The sequence below is a fragment of the Phocoena phocoena genome, chromosome 2, assembly GCF_963924675.1.
Source record: "Phocoena phocoena chromosome 2, mPhoPho1.1, whole genome shotgun sequence".
Taxonomy (NCBI): domain Eukaryota; kingdom Metazoa; phylum Chordata; class Mammalia; order Artiodactyla; family Phocoenidae; genus Phocoena; species Phocoena phocoena.
In genome coordinates this window covers 36,950,394-36,972,040 of record NC_089220.1, presented here as the reverse complement: position 1 = coordinate 36,972,040, position 21,647 = coordinate 36,950,394, and the positions used below count along the sequence as shown (strand labels likewise).

General features: G+C 48.7%; 2 protein-coding genes across 4 annotated transcripts in view; one reads left to right on the top strand and one right to left on the bottom strand.

Moving 5' to 3' along the window:
- Positions 1 to 18,586, top strand: part of SYNE2 (spectrin repeat containing nuclear envelope protein 2) — a 281,501-nt gene extending 262,915 nt beyond the window's left edge. Inside the window, exons 100-115 of one of the 3 annotated variants that reach the window (XM_065871885.1) lie at positions 3,516 to 3,703; positions 4,214 to 4,364; positions 4,712 to 4,894; positions 6,312 to 6,449; positions 7,452 to 7,646; positions 8,167 to 8,449; positions 8,959 to 9,027; positions 9,951 to 10,090; positions 11,917 to 12,031; positions 12,970 to 13,172; positions 14,099 to 14,299; positions 15,204 to 15,332; positions 16,490 to 16,681; positions 17,431 to 17,514; positions 18,035 to 18,081; positions 18,364 to 18,586. In XM_065871885.1, coding sequence (XP_065727957.1) covers positions 3,516 to 3,703; positions 4,214 to 4,364; positions 4,712 to 4,894; positions 6,312 to 6,449; positions 7,452 to 7,646; positions 8,167 to 8,449; positions 8,959 to 9,027; positions 9,951 to 10,090; positions 11,917 to 12,031; positions 12,970 to 13,172; positions 14,099 to 14,299; positions 15,204 to 15,332; positions 16,490 to 16,681; positions 17,431 to 17,514; positions 18,035 to 18,081; positions 18,364 to 18,586 — 2,541 coding nt within the window. Of the gene's footprint in view, positions 1 to 3,515; positions 3,704 to 4,213; positions 4,365 to 4,711; positions 4,895 to 6,311; positions 6,450 to 7,451; positions 7,647 to 8,166; positions 8,450 to 8,958; positions 9,028 to 9,950; positions 10,091 to 11,916; positions 12,032 to 12,969; positions 13,173 to 14,098; positions 14,354 to 15,203; positions 15,333 to 16,489; positions 16,682 to 17,430; positions 17,515 to 18,031; positions 18,082 to 18,363 lie in introns of those variants that run through there. The other 2 variants (XM_065871886.1, XM_065871887.1) reach the window with 2 other exon arrangements.
- ESR2 (estrogen receptor 2) overlaps positions 1 to 21,647 on the bottom strand; it is a 188,442-nt gene that overhangs the window by 106,841 nt on the left and 59,954 nt on the right. The window lies entirely within an intron of this gene.

Sequence of the window (21,647 nt, the reverse complement as noted above, 5' to 3'; positions counted from 1 at the left end):
CTGGAGGTCAGAAATCTGACACAGGGCTGAGGTCAAGGTGTCACCAGGGCTGCTTTCCTTTCTGGAGGCTCTAGGGGAGAATCCATTTCTTTGCCTTGAAGTCCTAGAGGCTGCCTGCCTTTCCTGGCCCATGGCCCCCTTCCGCCATCTTCAAAGCCAGCAGCGGTGCATCTCTCTGAGCCTTTCTCCCTCTGCTTGACTCCGCTTGTACTTTTAAGGACCCTTGGGATTCCATTAGGCCCACCCACATAATCCAGGATAATCTCCCTATCTTAAGGTCAGCTGATTGGCAGGCTTAATTCTCCTTTGCCATGTAACCTAGTCTAGTCACAGGTTCTGGGGATAAGGACATGGTTCTGGGGATGCCAATATTCTGCCTACCACAGATGTCCTGAGGAAACCTGTAGTATTTTTATTAAAAAAAAAAAACAAAATTATAACTAAACCTAGACCTTAAATGCTCCACCAAAAACAGAAAATGTGTCACACAAAATAATTATTTATGGGCCATTTTTTAAAAACCTTGCCTGTGTTTCTGTCACTGATTTAAATATAATAAATTGCTTGATTGCTTCCAGAAATAAGACCCAAACTCTTGGGATCATCTAATAGTGCCTTCTGCAAAAGCCCTCAGGCCCAAAAGTGATAAAGCGCCATGATGTCCCTGGACCCTCATTATAACGTCCTTGGGGGCCTGGTGCAGAAGGGGTCAGACCTTATAAAAGTCTTTTTTGCTTCTCTTCTTTATGTGAAACTTCTTAGGTAATAAGTGTTGTATTGTTATTCCTGTAGAATAGATCATCTTCAAAATGCAAAGGAAGTGGTGGCCACCTCGTGACACGTTTAAACCATGGACCACTTTCATTGAGTCTTCAGCATCTCTCTCCAGTTTTCTTTGGTTGCCTGGTTCCCAGGCATCCCAGGGGTGCCTGATGGTGGCTTGGGGGGTTCGTTACCCCCACACCCTATAGTTACCAGTAGTCCCCTCCCCAGTGGCCAAGTCAGCTTCATGCCAAAACCCATCCACTGCCCAGGACCGCCCTGCTGGACTTGCTTGACACCCCCAGCCCCTCCTACGGAGACACTCTGGAGCCACCACCTGGGTTCCCACAACACACGACATGGTTTTCTGCCTTCTCAGCCTGGTTTTCCTTTTTTCCCCCCTGTATCTCATTTTTTCTAGTTCCTTTTGTGTTATTCTTCCTGGCTGCATTCTCTGCTCTGGTTTCCTGTTTCTCCCCATGTCCTCTCACTGATCCTCAACTTCCCTCAGCCCTTTCCCAGCTTCAGTGCTCTGTGTCACCTACTCAGGAGCAGAAAAACAAAGTAAACAGGCACTCATGTTTCCAGAACCATTGGCAAAAGTCCTTCACATTGTTTTACGTTGTTTCTTAAGTCGGATTCATCTCTGCGTTTGAACACTTTTGAAATCCAGTCATTGTGCAAACTCGGGCCTCAATGGGTACTAGTGGTGGGATCATTTCAGTTTGCAAAATGTCACTTGTCCAGTACTTCAGTGGTTTGTGTTTTAAAATATGGTCCACTACTTTATTTTATATTTTACAAGACAACTAACTAGTTCATACTGCAGTATCAGCAGGCCATTTTGTGGTGTATTAGAAGTTTGTTTTGGAAATTTTGAAAAACTCTGGACTCCTTTTTTAGCCAAGATGTTCATGGTCTTTTGTAAATTATCAGAGAGCTCATTTCTTGCCATCGTTTACCCTTTATATTAATCAGTTTTCTTTAGCTGTTTCATTCAGTAAAAGCTGAGTTAAAAAATGGAGAGTAACTGCAAAGAGGCTATTAAAATACATGGCATTCGTGTTTATCCATAGACTAGACTTTCTCAGTGCTTTTCAACCAGATCCTACCCAACCCTACCAGGTGAGGTCAGGGACAGGTACCATTTTTCAATGATAATTGTCAATATTACTTATTTAGCACCAGCGTTAGGATTCCTTATTTATTATTTTGGCAAAAAAAAGTTTAAAAGGTTGTTTATCAATATCTGTAAATTTTAGGAAAGCCTGTGGCAATTCTGTGAACGGGTAAGAATTCTTAAACCTGGAATTCTATTTAAACCTATTAATTATAAAGCTAGTCCACTGACCCCAAGATGACTGCCCCCATTGCAGCATTTCAGACATTTGTCTTAGACTGACTGCAAAGCTTAAAAAAAAAATCACCTGCACATCTCTCTTCATAGGACACACAGGGTGACAAACTGAAAAGCACATTTTCTTCTGAATATAACTTTGAGGTGCTCATTTTTCATCAGTTAGGATCTGTGTTGAGAACTGCCTGATTTAAAACTTGAGTGTTAGCATTTTATTCTTTCATTTCCACCTGGACATAGAATTATCCAAATGTGCATTTATCAGAAGAAAAGTAAGAAAACATTAGTCCTATCTAGTAATCCAGTCGTAATCTCCAAAATTGTTAAATATTGAGGTGACCTGGAATGAACTTCATGCTGCTTTTCTGTAGACAGTGGCAGCCACTGTTTATAAAATAATCCCTCCTGTAAAATGGACTATGCTGAATCCAGGGAACTTGTATAGTTAGTAGCGGCTTACTTAACTTCATCTATTTCACAGTGTAATTTGGGTACTAAGACAAGTGGTGTGGTCTCATGTCACTCATCACAGAATTTGGGTATCAGGAGAGGCCTGGCTCATCCAGAATGACAAAACAAACAGGCACCTCACCTCGCCCTTCCCCCAGCCCTGCCCTTGTGTGTAGAAGGAACACTCCCTGGGTGATAACTGAAGATGCCATGTTTATACTTAAACAAGTTTTCCACTTTTTCCTATGACCGTGCATGTTTTTCTTGGTGACCCTTCGTTTTCCTGAATCAGTAGCACTCCCCCCATCATGGGACAAGACTCCAGAGACCCGCCCCCTCCCCGAGCTACAGCCGTGACTGGACTCCATCAGCTGGAGGGCAGCGTCTCTACCCCTTGGGCCCATGGAGCCAGGATAGGCTCCTGGGGAGGCTGTGGACACAGTTTGCGAGCACAGTTTGGGGGGTGGAGGTGTATGAAGATAGTACAGAGGTCTTAGGAGATTTAAGAATTCTGTGACCCATAAAAGGTTAAGAGTTTCTGTTGCTGAAGTTTTAGGTCCTGTTGAAGATAAGTCAGTTTTCCGAGGAAGACCTCCCCAAAGCCAAGTCTAAATTGGAGGCCCTTGGGATCAGGTGGTACGGAGTAGATCGCATGCCTCCCCAGAATCTGGGGGAGCTGGGCTCTCGGGAGGGAATCCCCACTCCTCCTACCCCCTCACATAGTTAGTTCAACGGATCAATCCCATTGTTGCCCGCGGTTAGGCCTTGTGTCAGATACTGTCGCACAGGGGTTGCCCAAAGGTGAGAGAGACTCAGCCTATGTTGCCAAGTCCCAGGTAGAAATGCACGCAGGACCGTGCCCCCCGGGCTGGAAGAGGGGCAGGAGGAACCTTCCCACTACTGCCACCAGCACCTCAGTGTGCTTCCTACTCTCCCATCGTTGTAGGACCTGCAGCGAGACATAGAACAGCACAGTGCAGGGGTGGAGTCTGTGTTTAACATCTGCGACGTCCTCCTGCACGACTCCGATGCCTGTGCCAACGAGACTGAGTGCGACTCCGTCCAGCAGACCACCAGGAGCCTGGACAGGCGCTGGAGGAATATTTGTGCCATGTCCATGGAGCGGCGGATGAAGTAAGGACCGAGCTGCCTCTGGATGCCGACTGCGTGTTCCCGACTGACCTACGTAACAGTGACTGTGTTCTGTTAGCTTCACTGAGGGCCGTGCCAAGTATTGGCGGGGAAGGCTCAGTAGGTGTGGCCAGTCCTTATTAAGGGGATCATTCAAGGAGAATACAGGCAGGGTCATGTCTCTCCCCAGCCCTCCTCTGTCTTGGGGTGTAACGGCAGGTGGCCACTGTGCTGATGTGTCCCAGCTCTAAGTAGTGGAGGACGCCTGTCTCCTGTTGGGTGACCTCTGTGAAGCAGAAGCTCTGAGGGGCCTGGCGCTCCCAGAAGGGGGGTGTCCTGACCACAAAGTGATGTCTCCGGTTATTTCCTGGAAGGGGTAGCAGGGTCTCTCCCCCTAAATATTTAGTGCCAGCGCAAGGGGGGCTGGGACTGGGACCAGTCAGGGGAGAAAAAGCCATGTAAAAGCTCGGCTTGACGTGGATGGCTTGTACTAAGTTGCTTTCCTCCTGTTAGAATTGAGGAGACATGGCGGCTTTGGCAGAAGTTTTTAGATGATTACTCCCGCTTCGAGGACTGGCTCAAGTCCGCCGAGAGGACAGCGGCCTGCCCGAATTCCTCCGAGGTGCTGTACACCGTTGCCAAAGAAGAGCTGAAGAGGTTCGAGGTAAAGGCCCTCCCCAGCCCAGCGGTCCTGATGACCGAGGATGCGGCAGGCTCGGGGCTGGCTTAAATGACTTCCCATAAGTGGCAGGCTTCCCCACCTCTGGCCCCGGCCGCCCAGTCCCCAGCCTGCCATCAGCTGCTCCAGCGGCTTTGTGGGACATTACCGATTTATGCCAACCGCGGGCTGTGAACTTGAAAGTGTTCTTCACTAGTGTCAGAAGAACGGGTGAAGCCAGCCCTCTGTGGCCATTCCGTTGGATGGACACTTGAGGCAGGTGGTCTGGGGCCTGGAAGGGGTGTCCCGGGGCCCTGCAGCTATGGCACTGACAGGGTCCCCCGCTGCCACAGGCCTTCCAGCGGCAGATCCACGAGAGGCTCACGCAGCTGGAGCTCATCAACAAGCAGTACCGGCGGCTGGCCCGCGAGAACCGCACCGACACGGCCAGCAAGCTGAAGCAGATGGTGCACGAGGGCAACCAGCGCTGGGACAACCTCCAGAAGCGGGTCACAGCCATCCTGCGGAGACTCCGAGTAACCTCCTCTACGTCACCGGGTCATTTGTAGATACTGGGGAGGTGGAGGGGGTCGGATATGTGATGTCAGGCTTGTAACAAAGCAGCGGGTAGATTTTATTTGAGGCCTAAGCTGTCTTGACGTTCTTCCAGTACAGCCTCCCTTTTGTTTAAGCCCAAAGCTGCCAAAAAGCGTTCCTTTTTTTTTTTTTAAAGTGAAGTTATTTGCCTCGGGATAGGCTTCTCAGGCAGAGCTTATTCAAGGGATTGTGTTACCAACACATCGCTTTTTTTCCACTCCTGTCACCCCTGAGGGTGTCACGTCAGCCCACACACTGCCCAGAGTCAGGGGCGCTGCCGTCACCGGGTCGGGCGAAGGTACCTCTTAGTCTGAGACGAGGCCCCCTTTGCCCATCTGCCCGCTTTTGTGTGTCCCGTTGGTTCTTGCACTGTGGGGGAACAGACAGAGCCCCCCGCTCTGTACTGGGGCTTGGGGACAGTGACAGTCCTCCCAACCTCACAGCAGCTGTCTAACCTCAAATGATGGGTTTGATTCTGGGGTGTGAACCGTCACCTTACATTTCTGTGATTCAGAAGACATCATATGTCAACCTTTGTGAGTCCAGGTGTAAACTGACGGGACCGGTGTGGGTTGTGGCTACAGGAAGTAATTTTAATCCTTGCTCCCATTCTTAAGGCAGAGCACTCTTGAAACCATTCTAAGAAGAGGAAAATCTGGGTTTTTTGTTTAACCCTCTCAGGAAGAAATGGGCTAGCTTTTCCACAACCCCCTTGCCTTAATTTATCTCCTGCTGACTTGATTTGACTGTGACCAGCCTAAACCTTCATTGGGCACTATGTTTGTTTGAGAATCAGCTGCCCATCTATGAGGTGGTAACCCAAGAGGCCTCGTTAATTGGAAGTGATAAATCTGGGTTTTCTTTTTTTGAAGAAATACATTCGGAATTATATCAGTGAAGGCAAATGGGGCACTAGTCCAGGCTCAACCCCGAGATCAATACTTTTCCATCCTGAAGCTACTAAATCCTTCTGTCAAGCAGAAGCTCCCACAGGAGGCTAACAGTTGAAAATAGGCAAGTGCCTAGCCTGGACTTTGAGAGGGGCATGTTCCTCAGAGGACAGACCGGGAAAATCACTGACTTAGAATAGAGAATTATAGAATTTCAAATGTTGCAAGAACCTTAGAGATCACGGTCAACGTTCCCACACCTCGATTACCAGCAGATACTGAGACTCAGGGAAGTTTAGGGGGCTCGTTGGTATCCCACAGCCAGGACCAGACCCCAGGCTCCTGGCCGTGTGGGCCTCCGGGGGTACCCTGGGCTCCCTTTCCCCTCTTCTGAGAGTGACCTTGCTGTCTGCCTGAACTCCCGTTATGCCATCAACACAAACGTGATTTTTTCACCCTTTCACAGCATTTCACCAACCAAAGGGAAGAATTCGAGGGGACCAGGGAGAGCATTCTGGTGTGGCTCACGGAGATGGACCTGCAGCTGACCAATGTGGAGCACTTCTCGGAGAGCGATGCCGACGACAAGATGCGCCAGCTGAACGTAAGGCCTGCTTCCTTAGCTCCTCCCCAAAGAGTGCACCTAGGCAGGGGAGGGCTGGCCAAGTACAGACTTCACCTGATACCCTGAGAGCAGGTTCCAGAAGTGTCAGAGCAGCCAGACTGCATCCCCCTGTGTACTGCCAGGTTATCACAAGCAAGGATACTGTTCCTTACAGTCAAGGGGTATTGGAACGAGGCCCTTTATTCTCTTTGTCGTATGTAATCATCCAAGGGGAGAACGCTCTTGCGGTTCCAGACAGAACTTCATAAGGTGCTGTTTCTCCAACACTTGAGTCTGAGTGCAACCTGTGGGCTGTAGCAGCAGGAAACTCTCTCTCAAGAGTGGGGTCAGGGCACTTCCCTCGTGGTCCAGTGGGTAAGACTCCACGCTCCCAATGCAGGGGGCCCGGGTTCGATCCCTGGTCAGGGAACTAGATCCCATATGCCGCAAGTAAGAGTTCACATGCCACCAACTAACACCCGGCGCCACCAAATGAATAAATAAATATTTTAGAAATAAATTAAAAAAATAAAAGACCTCTCATTTTTAAAAAAAAAGAAAAGAGTGGGACCAGGAACAGGTATCTTCTCTCCCACTGTCACAGATGTCTGTACTACACTTTAATCGCACTATAATTTCCTCCTTGGCTAAATTTTGTAAGAGGTTGAGAAATGGAAATTTGATTTGCCTTCCATGGTATAACGGCACCAATGAGCATTATTACTGTGTCAGCAGAAATGCCCGGTGGAGACTTACTATGGGAAGTTTTCTGATTCTACCAAGCGTCAATAAGACAAGGTCTGTCCCTCGCACTCAGTAACAGTAAAGGTTCATCCATGTCAGACCTTTAGAATCATTGTAACTGGAAAAGTCAGTGCCCAGGAGGGGGAAGAAAAAAATACATACATATGATCATTTTAAATTCTTAAATCTTTGGAGTCACTTAGTTGAAAACTGATGAAGCTTGAGTTTGAAATCCTTTCTTTCTCATATTCTAAATAGGGTTTCCAGCAGGAAATTACATTAAATACCAACAAGATTGATCAGCTCATCGTTTTTGGGGAGCAGCTCATTCAGAAGAGTGAGCCCCTGGACGCCGTGCTGATTGAGGATGAGTTGGAGGAGCTGCACCGCTATTGCCAGGAAGTGTTTGGCAGGGTCTCCCGATTCCACCGGAGGCTCACCTCCCACACATCGGTAAGGGGCTGTGCCTCACGCGGGGCTGCTGGGCCACCCGAAGTGGATGTTTGCCTCCACTTTTAAAGAATTGGGAAACTGTGCGTGGTTAACAATGATTTATTCTATGGTTTAAAAAAAAAAAAAACTACGTTTTTGTTTTGCTGAAGTATAGATAGATGCTTACAATATTATATAAGTCACAGGTGTACAGTATAGTGAGCCACAATTTTTAAAGATTATATTCCATTTATAGTTATTATAAAATATTGGCTGTATTCCCTGTGTTGTACCATATATCCTTGTAGCTTGTTCTGTACCGAATAGTTTGTACCTCTTAGTCCCCCAGCTCTATATTGCCCCCTCCCCAGTTCCCTCTCCCCACTAGTAACCTCTGGTTTGTTCTCCGTATCTGTGAGTCTGCTTTAAAAAGCTGAGTTGAAAAGTGCTCTTTCCACACTTACTAATATAGAGCCAATACTTACTCAGAAGCCGCCAGTTCCCAGTGGTTAATTCTGAAAACTGGATACCCCCGTTCTAGGGCTTGGAAGAGGAAAAGGAAGCCTCTGAGAATGAAACGGATGTGGAAGACCCCAGAGAGATCCAGGACGACTCTTGGCGTAAAAGGAGAGAGAGCGAGGAGCCCTCGTCCCCTCAGTCCCTTTGTCACCTGGTGCCCCCAGCGCCAGGGCCCGAGCGCTCCGGCTGTGAGACCCCTGTCAGCGTGGATTCCATCCCGCTGGAGTGGGATCACACAGGTGACGTGGGGGGCTCCTCCTCTCACGAAGAAGACGAGGAGAGCCCGTACTACAGCGCGCTGTCAGGTATGGCCCCGCACGGCTAGTCCTTAGTGCCTGAGCAACACGGCCAGCTCTCAGTGGTCAGAGTCCAGGCTGCGGCTGACCCAGACTTCCTGTGGCTTCCTGTGTCTGTCCTGCCCGCCTTTGACCTACCTGAGGGCCGGCTCCTTCCTATTCCTGGTGGAATGAAAGGGAAAAATACACAAAGTCCACGTTGGGACACGAAGGCTGTTTGCTGATGGCTCTTGATAGACGGGAGGCTCATCAGTGGCCTTTTCGATTGAGTTTTTCAGAATATCAGTAGATTGAGCGTCTCTGTCCTTTCTACGCAGTTCCCCTCCCGCGCCGCTGTTTCGGACGGTCAGGAGTTAACTGAAAAATTCCTTCTGGTTCTTTAAAGCTTTTTAATAAAACAGATAAAGGGTAGTCACTTTTCTCCTCCCAGGTGACAATGTTTCTACTGTTTTAACTTAATACTTGGGCATTCATCTACAGACGCCTGCAGTGAGGAAAATGACATTGTTCTTTTTCAGATGTAGAAATCCCTGAAAATCCTGAGGCATATCTTAAAATGACCACAAAAACTTTGAAAGCGTCTTCTGGTAGGCCCCTGCCCGTGCATGCGTCCCAACATGGCAGCGTCCTGTGGTGCACATTGCATCCTAAACCTCGCTCCCGTGTCATGTCTGACCTCTGCCTTCTGTGGACACCATGCGCCTCGGTCCTTGTGTCATGGTGTATTTGCACTGCCGTACTCACACATAGCTTCCTTCGTGCTCCATACAAAACCCTCCCAGGCCAGAGCAGTCTCCACGCCATCCCTCTCCTCCCCTTCAGGCCTGTGCAGAAGGGAGTTTTTCAGGTGCCTTTTAAAATTTTCATTTTTCTCTCCATCTCACTGAAGCCCTTTGGCATGGGCCAAGCTTTCTTCATGGTGGCTTGGTTTAGAACTACTACCCTGCTTACGGTGATTTCCTGAGGAGAGGGTGGGAAGGTGGGGGGGGTGGTGAGGGTACTGTTGCCTTTGCCACAGGAGAAGACACCTCCCTCTCCTTGACGTGCAGCTCTGATCTTCATTCCCTGCCCCATCCCCACCTGCAGTGGTCGGGGAGAGCCACGAGTGGCCCTTCAGTCCCCTAGTCCATCCTGATGTTCACTCTTCCCTCACTCCTAAGAGGCCTTCAGTCCTCTTGGCCCCCAAACCCGGCCTTGCCGCCAGTGCCCCCCACCGCTAGAGCCCCCGGCTCCAAAAGGCCACTCATCCCGTAGCGGGTCACGTGTTTGTTGTGCTCCATTGTGAACCCATCTAGTGCAGGCCCAGTGCCGCTCAGTTGCATGAGTCTCATTTCATTCCCTTCGGGGACATACTGACATTTTGCAAACATGCATGCTTTGCAAGGAAAGCTGCAGAACTCATGTTATACTATAACCTGATGCCATGTTACCCGTGACCTTTTCTGTGTAACTAAATATGAATGCTGTGGCTGGAGGGAATGGACTGTCACTTGCTATTTTTCTGTTTCAGGTAAATCCATTTCTGAAGGCCACTCGTGGCATGTTCCTGACAGCCCTCCCTGCCGCAAGCGTCGCTACAAACAAATGGGAGGTGACAGGAATGTCCAACCCATCCCCTCCGATTCCAGCACCCCTTATAAACCAGCCTACGTAAGTCTTGACCCCACTGAGAGCACAACCCAAGTGCATGAGTAATAGTTAAAACATTTAAAGGGAGAGAGCTTTGGGTGTATGCTGTGTGTGCTCACTCCCCAGGCGTATTTTGGGTTGGTTTTCCCGTGGTGACATACTTCATGAGAACTCTGGCATAACAGACTGGACTTAGAGATAGCCGTCTGGCCAGACGCCGTCTTTGAGTGTTGATGCGCTATGACAGGGATTATTACTGTTGAGTCAGTCATCATGCAAACAGCGGAGGAACACAGTGCTGGCCTTCCTGAGCCACTCCTGCGCTCCCAAACCTTTGATGTTTACCTTGCCTACGCATCGTATTCAGAAAACTGTGACTTCCTGTTCAGAAAGGTTTGACAGTGTGCAGTGGTAGACCTGGGTTTGATTCCCTGCCCTACCAGTAAATGGCTCTAGGACCATAAACACTTGACCTTGCCTCTGTAAGCCTTCCTCACCTGAGGATACACCTACCTTACATAATTGTTGTTAGCATTAATGTGTATGAAGGTATAAAGAAGGCCCTCGAAGTGGTCACCATTATTGTTGTTATCACTGCTGTATATGGTTTGTCGTTGTTGTTAAACCAGTGACCGTTCCATCTTAGTTGCACTTTCCTCAGGCAACATGAGCCCTTGCCACGCTCTGGTTACGCAGCTGTTGCGGGCCAGCCTGCGGAGGACTTAACGTTGGCCCCAGATCATTCTCAGTACAGAGAATTAGTGACGAGCAAGTTGAAATTAAGACGTCTCACACATTTTTAGTGTCATCTCTTAGAGAAACCGGAAGTGATGTGAACATCACTAGATCCGTTGTCAGAGTGCCCTCTGTGTGGAGGAGTGGATGTTGCTAGACAGTTGGAGAAGGTTCTGCCTAAACACGGTCAGACCCCAATCATTTGATAATGTGTTGCCCGTGCCCAACGTGGAAACTCTTCCTCTTAGCAAGCAGTTATCATTTTTAATCTGTCCCTCTGTGGTGCCGAATAAGACCTAACAGTCCCGGAGAGAGAGCCCCCAGCACCTCACCTTTGCTTTGCATCCAGGACCATGTGGTTTGGCCTCTTCCGGTAACTATGCTTGTGTTCCTTGCCTGGCCACCTTCAAAAGCTCAGCCCTTTGTGTCTGTGTGTCTGCAACCTCCAATCTGAAGGATTTTTGGTTTTTTCTTTTCATTCCACACAAATAGGCCATATGGACACAATCCCAAAAACACGAGTTTTCTAAAAAAAAGATACATTTATTTTTGGAAAGTCCTGAGATAACAGCCCAGGCAGCTCTGTGATAACACAACAGTCAATATGTACAGTGAAAGATAAATGCTTGGTAATGAATGACCCTAGGAGGCAGGTTTGTGCTCTGTTTCCGATTCCCGGTGATAATAATGCCAACCAGCTCTACGGAGTGACTGGGAGGGACAACTAAAATTTTGAAAAATACGGTGCAAAGGTAAAAGTGCTAACACAGTAACAGTCTGGTAAGCTCAACGATTGTTTTTAAGCCTTTTTGCATGGTTGGATTGAGGAGTGTTGGGAAGCCTCAAATTAAATCAGGCCGTTTTATTCCCAATATTGACATCTTACCTGCTAACCCCTCCCCCTGTGCCTTTGCGGAAGCTTTATTTCTGCCATCAGCTCTGCTGCTTACAAATGCTACCCATACACTAAAGTGCCTCTGTATTACCAGCAAGTTACCCTTCAAAAGAAAGGGCTCCTATATCTTCATTTCTTACCTGTTAATATGAACCAAGACATTCTTCAGACGCCTTTAAAATGTATAGATGGTAACATAAACATTGTCTCATTCTAGGTAAAGCTGCTGTTGTCTCCAGGGACTGAAGGTGGCAAAGAAGATCCCAGAGTCCTGACTGGCGGCCCACAGCAGGAAGACGAGGGCCTGGCTGCTCTCACCGGGCAGCAGTCAGGTACAGTTAAATTGGGCCGTTGTTATGAGGTAGAGACTGTGTTTTGGGTTAGTTGGACATTTACTTTAAGGCAGTGCTCAACAGAACACTGATGAGGAATTGACCAACTACATAATTCACCAAAACTGCTGAACTTGGCCTATAGCAGCCAATGTTATTTTAGAATCAGCTGACTTGTATTTATGAACAAATTCCCGTTTGTTGTTTATTCTCTAAATATTGACAAAATGAGCCTCATGATAAAGGGTCTGTTTTTACCTGCATGACTTCACTTGTATGTGAAGATCAGACACGAAGATGATGATCAAAGAGCTGTGTCGGGTGTCTCCTCGAGAGGCCAGAGAAGTCATGACTCAGCTGAGCCTAAAGTCAAGTTCATAGCATCAGCCTGATCATTCATGGACAGAGGGGAGAGTGCCTTTTTTTTTTCTTCTTTTTTGCGGTACGCGGGCCTCTCACCGTTGTGGCCTCTCCCGTTGCGGAGCACGGGCTCCGGATGCGCAGGCCCAGCGGCCATGGCTCACGGGCCCAGCCGCTCCACGGCATGCGGGATCTTCCTGGACCGGGGCACGAAGCCGTGTCCCCTGCATCGGCAGGCGGACTCCCAACCACTGCGCCACCAGGGAAGCCCGAGAGTGCCTTAAATACAGCATGAACTGGAGTGCGGAACCTGGGACCACAGTGCATCTTGGCAACGTGTTGGGCCTCCTAGCAGCTCCCTACTTCGTCCTGGCCTGTGTGGGAGTGCAGCAGCACAGGGCTTGAACCAGAGCGAGGGAAACATGCTGTTCCACACTTGGGGGAAGTGATAACCCCCAGACCCCAAGGCTCCTGCAAGGAGCATGCCCCGCAGATTTTATCACTGTGACGCTGAATTAGTTGGAAGCGGAGAAATGTTTGCATTATTGCTTCTTTTTATTGGCGGCTTTTTATTCCAGGTGCCTTTGATAGATGGGAGTTGATCCAAGCGCAAGAACTTCACAGTAAACTCAGAATAAAACAAAACTTGCAGCAGCTGAACTCTGATATCAGCGACATCACCACGTGGCTGGAAAAAACTGAAGCAGAGCTGGAAACGTTAAAGCTGGCAAAGCCTCCCTCTGGTATGCAGGAAATGGAACTCCGAGTGAAGAGGCTGAAGGTGAGTGAGGGCGTGGAGGGGAAGAGGACTTCAGAACGCATATGCACACGCTGTGTGGTTAGCAGCCTCTCGCGCTTCCTTTCTGCAACTAGCAAGGACACAGGTGAAGATTTGTATTTTCATTCAGAGAAGCATCTCCAGATGATCCCAAAGCCCAGAGCAGTGCTGGGGAGGTGTGGCTCCCATCTGACTGCTGAGGGATCCCTGGACTCTTGTGGGATCCCCCCCGCCCCCCGCCGTGGCCATGGACAGGCAGCCTAAAAACACCCTTCCAAACTGTACGCAGGCAAGACGGGGGGTGGCGTGCGGAGGGTGAGGAGGAGGACAGCGCACCTACCGACCGATTCTGCGGCCTGAGCGGTTACTCTGCTACGCAGTTGGGAGCTGTCACCCACACAGCCAGGGAGCAGGGGAGGGGCAGTTTGAGCCCTGCACTTTGGGGGTGCTCTGAACATGAGCCTGGGCTCCCAAGAAGACCCAGGATAGGAGCTTTGGGGTATCCAGGCAGTCTTCACATTCGTACTATTGGTTTACTTTGTGCACTGACACATCAGGGGTTACCACTCATCCTACGGAATAACACTTCTGAAATACTCCGGGGCGAATGCAGGATAACTATGTGTGCTTTATGTAGAAGACTTTTAATCTGACCCAGAAATGTTATTAAGCCAGACAGAGGCCAGCAGGGTCTATTCATGCCTGCGGTGTAGTTGGTCCACTGGGAGACGGGCCTCGTCTCCCAGCCCAGTCATCTGGCCAGCCAAGTCGTGACCTCGTAAGGCAGCGCCAGTGACAGGCGACGTTGCTCTTGTATGCCGGTCCACGGCTTAGAGAAGTGTTTGGAAGATCCGTTCCCCACTGAAGTTCAAAATGAACCCCACGTCACTGTTTAGAGTGCCTGACCCAGTCTTTTCCCTCTGCGGTAGGAGATACTAAAAGCCTTTGACACCTACAAGGCCTTAGTGGTTTCTGTCAACGTGAGCAGCAAGGAATTTCTGCAAACTGAGAGCACCGACTCCGAAGAGCTCCAAGATAGAGTCGGCCAGCTGCGGCTGCGCTGGGACGCGGCCCAGGGTGCGGTGGAGAGCTGGAGAGAGGGCTTACGGCTGTCGCTCATGCAGTGCCAGGTACGGCGACTCAGCACCAGCCGGTGCCCAAGGTCCAGTCCCGAGCACAGCCAGGCCCACGTGGGTGGGAGAAGAGATATGTTTATCATCTTCAGGCTGCTTTCACGCAGCCAAATATGGTTTGTGTTAGGAAGCACGCGCTTTACCATTTGTTTCCAAAGCGGCCTACCTGCTGCCTCAGAGACCCGACGCTTGCCCTGCATTTCCCACTGTGTTGCCCAGACCCACCCGTACTGTAAGGGTTCCAGCAAGCGTTCCAGTAGGTTGGAAGTGTCACACCAACATTGCCCTGTGTCTGTCCTTTTGCCAGGAACACTGGATAGCAGAGTGTTAAGAGACCTGGCCCTAGAACAAGGAGCAGTTTAACCCCGCTCTGTAGTTTTAGTAGCCGTGTGACTGTGGGGAAAACACTGCACCTTCTAGACCTCAGTTTTCTCATCTGGAAAATGGGAACAATTCCAGGGCCTACCTCACAGGGTTCTTTTTAGGACTAGATGCATATAACCTTGACCCAGCACCGGCCACACAGTAAATGCCCAACAGGTGAGCTCTGACCCCATCCTAGGAAACAGGCGCGCACCAGCGAATCCAGCAGATGTGTTGAATAATTTGTGTGCTCTTCCTAGTAATATCAGGTGGGGTGTTCCGAAGCCCCACCTTTCTGCCAGCACTTTTAACGTGGCAGAATTCAGTGTGCCTCCTGGGACAGGGCTGAGTGCTCTCCTGCCCTGCTTCCCCTCATTTGGGGGCCCTGGCGTTTAGTCTAAATCTGGCCCTTGTATTCACTGGATAAGGACCAGCAGAGCAAATGACGATGATGGATTAGCAGTGGCACGCTGCTTCCCAGCACACCTGCCTTCACAGTCTAAGAAAGGGACATGCTCTGACGTCTACTGTTTTTTAGGACTTTCACCAGCTGAGTCAAAGCCTGCTGCTGTGGTTAGCGAGCGCCGAGAGCCGGAGGCAGGAGGCTCGTGTCACTGACCCAGAGGCAGACCCCCGGCCCCTCCTGGCATGTCGGGAGGAGCTCCTGGTAAGTCTAGGGGCCCTGCACTACCACTGGCCTCTTCAGAAGGTCAGTGCTTAGGTGGCCTCGCCTGGCGTTTCTGGAAACAACGCCCACATAGTGTTCTGCCCTCGTGTTCTGGTTGGTGTCTACCGAGCATCCCTGCGCTGTTCCGAAGCGGGGTGAGTGCAGGGACGAAAAGTCGTGGCCCAGAGCAGGAAGTCTTCAAGACTCTCAGGAACCGGTGATGGAGGTGGTTGGCAGGATCCTGAGAAACTGAAGGCCCTTTGAAGTATTTTTCCCTTGTGAATACAGCTCATTTGGGAGGAAACACGGTGTTCGAGCTGTATGAGTTTTCCATAGCCACATACACGGTCTTTCTTCTGGGAGGGTAGCTGTGTTTTCATATATTTATTTCACCAGCAAGCCAAGGTGAGACCCATATATTCTCACTTGCACTCAAGGTGACATTTTTATCCATATATTTGTATGTGGTTTAGTTTTAAACATTTTAAGTTTAATCAAAACACTGGTCATTGCTTAAAAAATATGTTTTTGGTCTAAAATCTTCGTAAAGCCCCCGTGTCCAGAGCAGCTCTAATAGAGCTTTCTGCAGTGATGGAAATGTTCCGTAGCTGCACTGTCCAGTGTAACAGCTCCTAGCCATGGTAGCACCCAAGCACTTGACATGTGGCTGCTGTGACTAAAACAGCTTTTAATCACATTCAGCAGCCACACGTTGTCCAGCGGCTACCACGTTAGACATCAAGCAAGACCGCACGAGCAGATTCACTCGATCCCTTACCCTTCTCAATGGCGCGCATAAGCTGCTCTTTCTCAATTTGTCCCCTTTAGACTTTCCCTCAACTTCCTGCCGTCGCCGATGAGGGCCTAGCCTTCCCACACCACCCCCCTCACTCCTTTCCTCTAACTTCTCCGGCATCACTATTGTCTTTAGAATGAGAAGGAATAAAATAAGATTAAAAATAGGGGTAGAGTGTAACCAACTTGCTATCTAAGTGATGCCGGGCTTGAGGACAGGCAGGCAGGTAGAAGAAGGTGGTGCTGAGTTGGGTACCAGCCACCACTCATCCTGGAACTTCCCTGGCACGGAGAAAGCTTCTTCCGGCCACACCAGCTTCCCTTTCGATAAGCAACTGTTTGACACACGTTTTTATTTTTAGCAACTGGAAAAGGAGCTAGTGGAGCGTCAACCTCAAGTGAACGCCTTACAAGAGATTGCCAGCAGCCTGCTTCTCAAGGGGCACAGAGGAGACTACATTGAGGCTGAAGAGAAAGTCCACGTTATTGAGAAGAAACTCAAACAGCTGCTTGAGCAAGTGTCCCAAGACTTAGTGTCCTTGCAGCAAAGCCAGGTGGGTCCCCTTGTAGCTTCTAAATATAAAAATGTGTGCGAATGGGAAAGCAGTGTGGCAGCCCTGCTTGGGGAGGGCGGTCACAAGCACGTAGCAGCGGTCACAGAGGAGCCATGCCCCTTTGTGCTGTGTGGCCCTAACAAGTTACCAAAGCTCTTCAAAGCCGCTTCGTCATTTGTGAGAGGGAGGCGGCAACGGAACCCGTCAGTGTGGCTGAGGGTACGGAAGACAAGCCGGGTCCCTCCGTCGTTTCTGCCTTCACGCCTTCACTGTTCTCACGTGATGGTTTCCGGTCCTCTTCCTGTCCTGGTCACTCTCCTCTGACCACTCCCTCATTTGTGTACCTTCTTCTCTTAAAATGTGATCCAGCTCAGAACAAACGGACTCGCCGGACATAGGGCAGCCCCTCCCCTCCATCCCAGAGTATATGGCCCAGACTATGTGGCCTCGTGATTACATCACCCACCGCGAGCTCACTGTCCGGCTGTTTCTGTCCCCCTCCTCATGTGTGCTCTGGGTTTTTAATGCACGTGGCTGGCCTCACCTTGTTTCCATCCCCTGTCATCTGAGTAAGGCCCTGTTAGAGGGGGGAGTGAGCGCACCAGAAGAGCCCCTCCTTTTAGCAGGATCACAGTGGGGCAGGGATGAGCGGTGCAACGAAGAACCTGCAGGAACCATGTTTTTGTGCTCTTGAGACTATTCAGAGCCTTCTGTTTCCCCGAACTGAACTCTTGGGGTGTGGATTTCAGAACCCAGACTCACCTCTGCCCAGCTTGGATGAAGCAGACCCCGGAGAGCCTCTAGCAGCACCTGTGCCAGCTCCCCAAGCCAAGGTGAGAGCCCCCTTCTGCCAGGCAAACGACACTGGTTATTCTTGAAAGTTATTGAGATGACAGGGACTTGGGCCTCCAAGGCCCCATCCAGTATTTCATGATAGCACAGATTTCTGCTTCAACCTGCTGGTCAGTAGAGCGGCTTACTCCAAAGATTTAAAAAAAAAAAAAAAAAAAAAAAACTTTTAAAGACCTAATGGAAAGGCTGTCTTGTGCTCAGTACTCTTCCCTGGTGGGATTGTGCTGGCTGTGGAAGCTGAGAGCCCTCCTGGCATTGCTGAAGGGGCTTCCTGATCTCTCCGTGGCAACAGGTCAACAGGCTGGAACGTGAAACTCTCCCTAGTTTAACTGAATTATTTCTTACTTCAGAGAGTGTAATCTCAAATGTATTACTCTAGGCTCAAAAGCTTGGCAGGAAGACAACCTAAGAAAGATGTATAATTTAAGAAGGAGGAACGTTTTATCATTGACAGGACTAAACTGTCTTCAGTTTACTAATTGGATTATTTTTATCTAGCAGTTCAGAGCAGAGATAACTACAAAAGACAAGGACAAGACAGCCAGCAGGTAACAGCATTACAACACCAGCAATGGGTTCCCTGTCCCACACTCCTCTCCCCTCAGCAGGCTCGCCAATGCCACTCTTAAGGTCTTTGGGAAAATTGGTTTTCTTGTTTTCTTCCATTTGGAAGGGGCTGGGCTTCCCTTCCAAAGCTGAATCCCAGCCGTGGGCCCCATTTTAATCTCAGGTCCTGATGATTGTCTTTACGCAAGCAGGGGGGTCAGGTCACAGGAGTGGGGTTTGCCTCCGGAACCTCCCGATCAGCTCTTGACCTCCTCTGTTGCCAGGGTGCCCAGCCCCGCTGGCCCTGAAAGCTCGCGGCCCCAGCGCTCCTTCCTCTGGCGGGTGATCAGGGCGGCGCTGCCCCTCCAGCTGCTGCTGCTGCTGCTGCTGCTCCTGGCCTGCCTGCTGCCCTCCTCCGAAGAGGACTACAGCTGCACTCAGGCCAACAACTTTGCCAGGTCCTTTTACCCCATGCTGAGGTACACCAATGGGCCACCCCCTACCTAGAGGCCGGCCAGGCCGCAGCACCACACCCACCAGCCTCTTTGCGCAGTGCCGGGCTCACAGCCCCAGACCAATCCGTGGGGGACTCTGAGCATTGGTCCAGGGACCACCTGCTGCGGACACCTCCCTCTGGGCGTGACCAGAGAGAGCTCTCTCAGGACCCAGGGCAGCTTTCAAATGATCTTCCCCCAGGGCAGGGAACCTGGGCGGCCATCACCCCGGGCAGTTTGGCAAAACTTAGTTGACTGGTTTTGGGATCTCTGGAAACCGCAGTTTCCTGAAGAGCCAAGCACTTTGTGAATTCTGATTTGTCAAACCACATTATTAAAACGTAGTCAATATGGTCAGTGAACAGCAGTGTTCATCACATAATACATATTACAGAAACAAGCAAGCAGATTCCGCCTCAGAAATGGTTCAGAAACTCACACGCACCCTTGGCTGATTGATTGAAACAATCATATTTAAAATATTTAGCGTTAATTTTACTTCAATCAGCAGCAACCTTGGAGCTACAGGTTATAAAACCAAAATGTTCTGCTCAGTACTTAGGTCTGCTCTTTTATATTGCTTTAAATTTTTAAAGAAATTATATTGCATGGATGTGGTTATTTGTGCATATTTTTTAACAATGCAGAATCTGTATGAATAATGTAAACTTTGATTTTTTTAAAAAAATCAGATTTTAGCTTGAGCTTTTTGACTAATGTACAGTAAATGCCAAACAAACTACAGACTTGATAGGGACATTTTTGTAAGTTAATTTTATAAGACTTTTCACATTTAAAGTGGTGCTTCAGGTTTTGTTTAACTGTTTTGGCCACGGGTGGGTGGGGGGTTGGTCCAGAGACTTGAAGCTGTTTGTGGTATGTACAACTCAGATGTTTCTCATTAAAAGAAAACAAAAAAGCCATACTTTTGTCTTACTAGATTATATTACAAAGCAGTTAAACGTTATGTGTAATCTTCCATAGAGCAAATATTATTTTTTAAATATCTGAGGGGATTTACGGGTTTTACAGATTTTGAGCTAAGCTTTATATTCTACTTATTTATCTTTGTACAGAATAACTTATGAGATCTAGAAACCCACACCTGTATAGGAGGTGATTACCCCATGCAGTGAGCCTCCAATGCTGTAGGGGGCGATGCGGGCAGCACAGTGTGGAAGGTGGACGTGAAAGGATCATTTCACCCAGATTTTTGTATTCCCAGCTCCCTCCGGGGTGAATTAACACATAGTGTTTAACAAACGTTACAGACAAAGCCATCTGCTTTCCATTTCCAGCACCACTATTTCCCACCCAAACAAAGAGTGTGATTAGAAGTTACTGATCCAAATGGAACAGAATTGAGAGCCCAGAAATAAACCCACACACCTACGGTCAATTAATCTTCAACAAAGGAGGCAAGAATATGTAATGGGAGAAAGACAGTCTCCTCTTCAGCGAGTGGTGCTGGGAAAGCTAGACAGCCACATGTAAATCAATGAAGTTAGAACACACCTTCTTACCATGCACAAAAATAAACTCAAAATGGCTTAAAGACTTATAAGACAGGACACCACGAAACTCCTAGAAGCGATCATAGGCAAAACAGTCTCTGGCATAAATCTTACCAGTGTTTTCTTACGTCAGTCAGTCTCCCAAGGCAATAGAAGTAAAAACAAATGGGACCTAGTCAAACTTACAGGCTTTTGCACAGCAAAGGGAACCATAAACAAAACGAAAAGACAACCTATGAATGGGAGAAAATATTTGCAAACGATGAGACCGACAAGGGCTTAATTTCCAAATATACAACAGCTCATACAGCTCAACAACAAAAAACAAACAACCCAATCAGAAAATGGGCAAAAGACCTAAATAGACATTTCTCCAAAGAAGAAATACAGATAGCCAAGAAATACAGATGGCCGACATGAAAAGGTGCTCAACATCGCTAATTATTAGAGAAATGCAAATCAAAACGACAGTGAGCTACCACCTCACACTAGTCGGAATGGCCATCATTAAAAAGTCTACAAATAACAAATGTTGGAGAGGGTGTGGAGAAAAGCGAACCCTCTTACACTGTCAGTGGGAATGTAAGTTGGTGCAGCCACTGTGGAAAACAGTATGGAGGTTCCTCAGAAAACTAAAAATAGAGTTGCCATATGACCCTGCAATCCCACTCCTGGGCATATATCCAGAGGAGACTATAATTCAAAAAGATACATGCACCCCTATGTTCATAGCAGCACTCTTCACAACAACCAAGATATGGAAACAACCTAAATGTCCACTGACCAATGAATGGATAAAGAAGATGTGGTACATATATACAATAGAATACTACTCAGCCATAAAAAAGAATGAAATATGCCATTTGCAGCAACATGGATGCAACTAGAGATTATCACAATAAATGAAGTAGTAAATCAGAAAGAGAAAGACAAATACCATATATCGCTTATATGTGGAATCTAAATATGACATAGGGACTTCCCTAGTGGTCCAGTGGTTAAGACTATGTGCTCCTAATGCAGGGGGCCCGGGTTCAATCCCTGATCAGGGAACTAGCTCCCACATGCCGCAACTAAGAGCCCGCATGCCGTAACTAAAGATCCCACATGCCACCACTAAAAATCCTGCATGCCTCAACTAAAGATCTTGTGTGCCACAACTAAGACCCAGCGCAGCCAAATAAATATTTTTTGAAAAATGTGACACAAATGAACCTATCTATGAAACAGAAACAGAATCACGGACGTAGAGAACAGATGTGGTTGCCAGGGGGGATGGAGTGGGAGACGAGTTCACACGTGTAAGTTTTTATACAGAGAATGGATAAACAACAACGTCCTACTGTATAGCACAGGGAACTATATTCAATATCCTGTGATAAACCATAATGGAGGGGCTTCCCTGGTGGCGCAGTGGTTAAGAATCCGCCTGCCAATGCAGGGGACACGGGTTCAAGCCCTGGTCTGGGAAGATCCCACATGCCACGGAGCAACTAAGCCCGTGTGCCACACCTACTGAGCCTGCACTCTAGAGCCCAAGAGCCACAACTACTGAGCCCA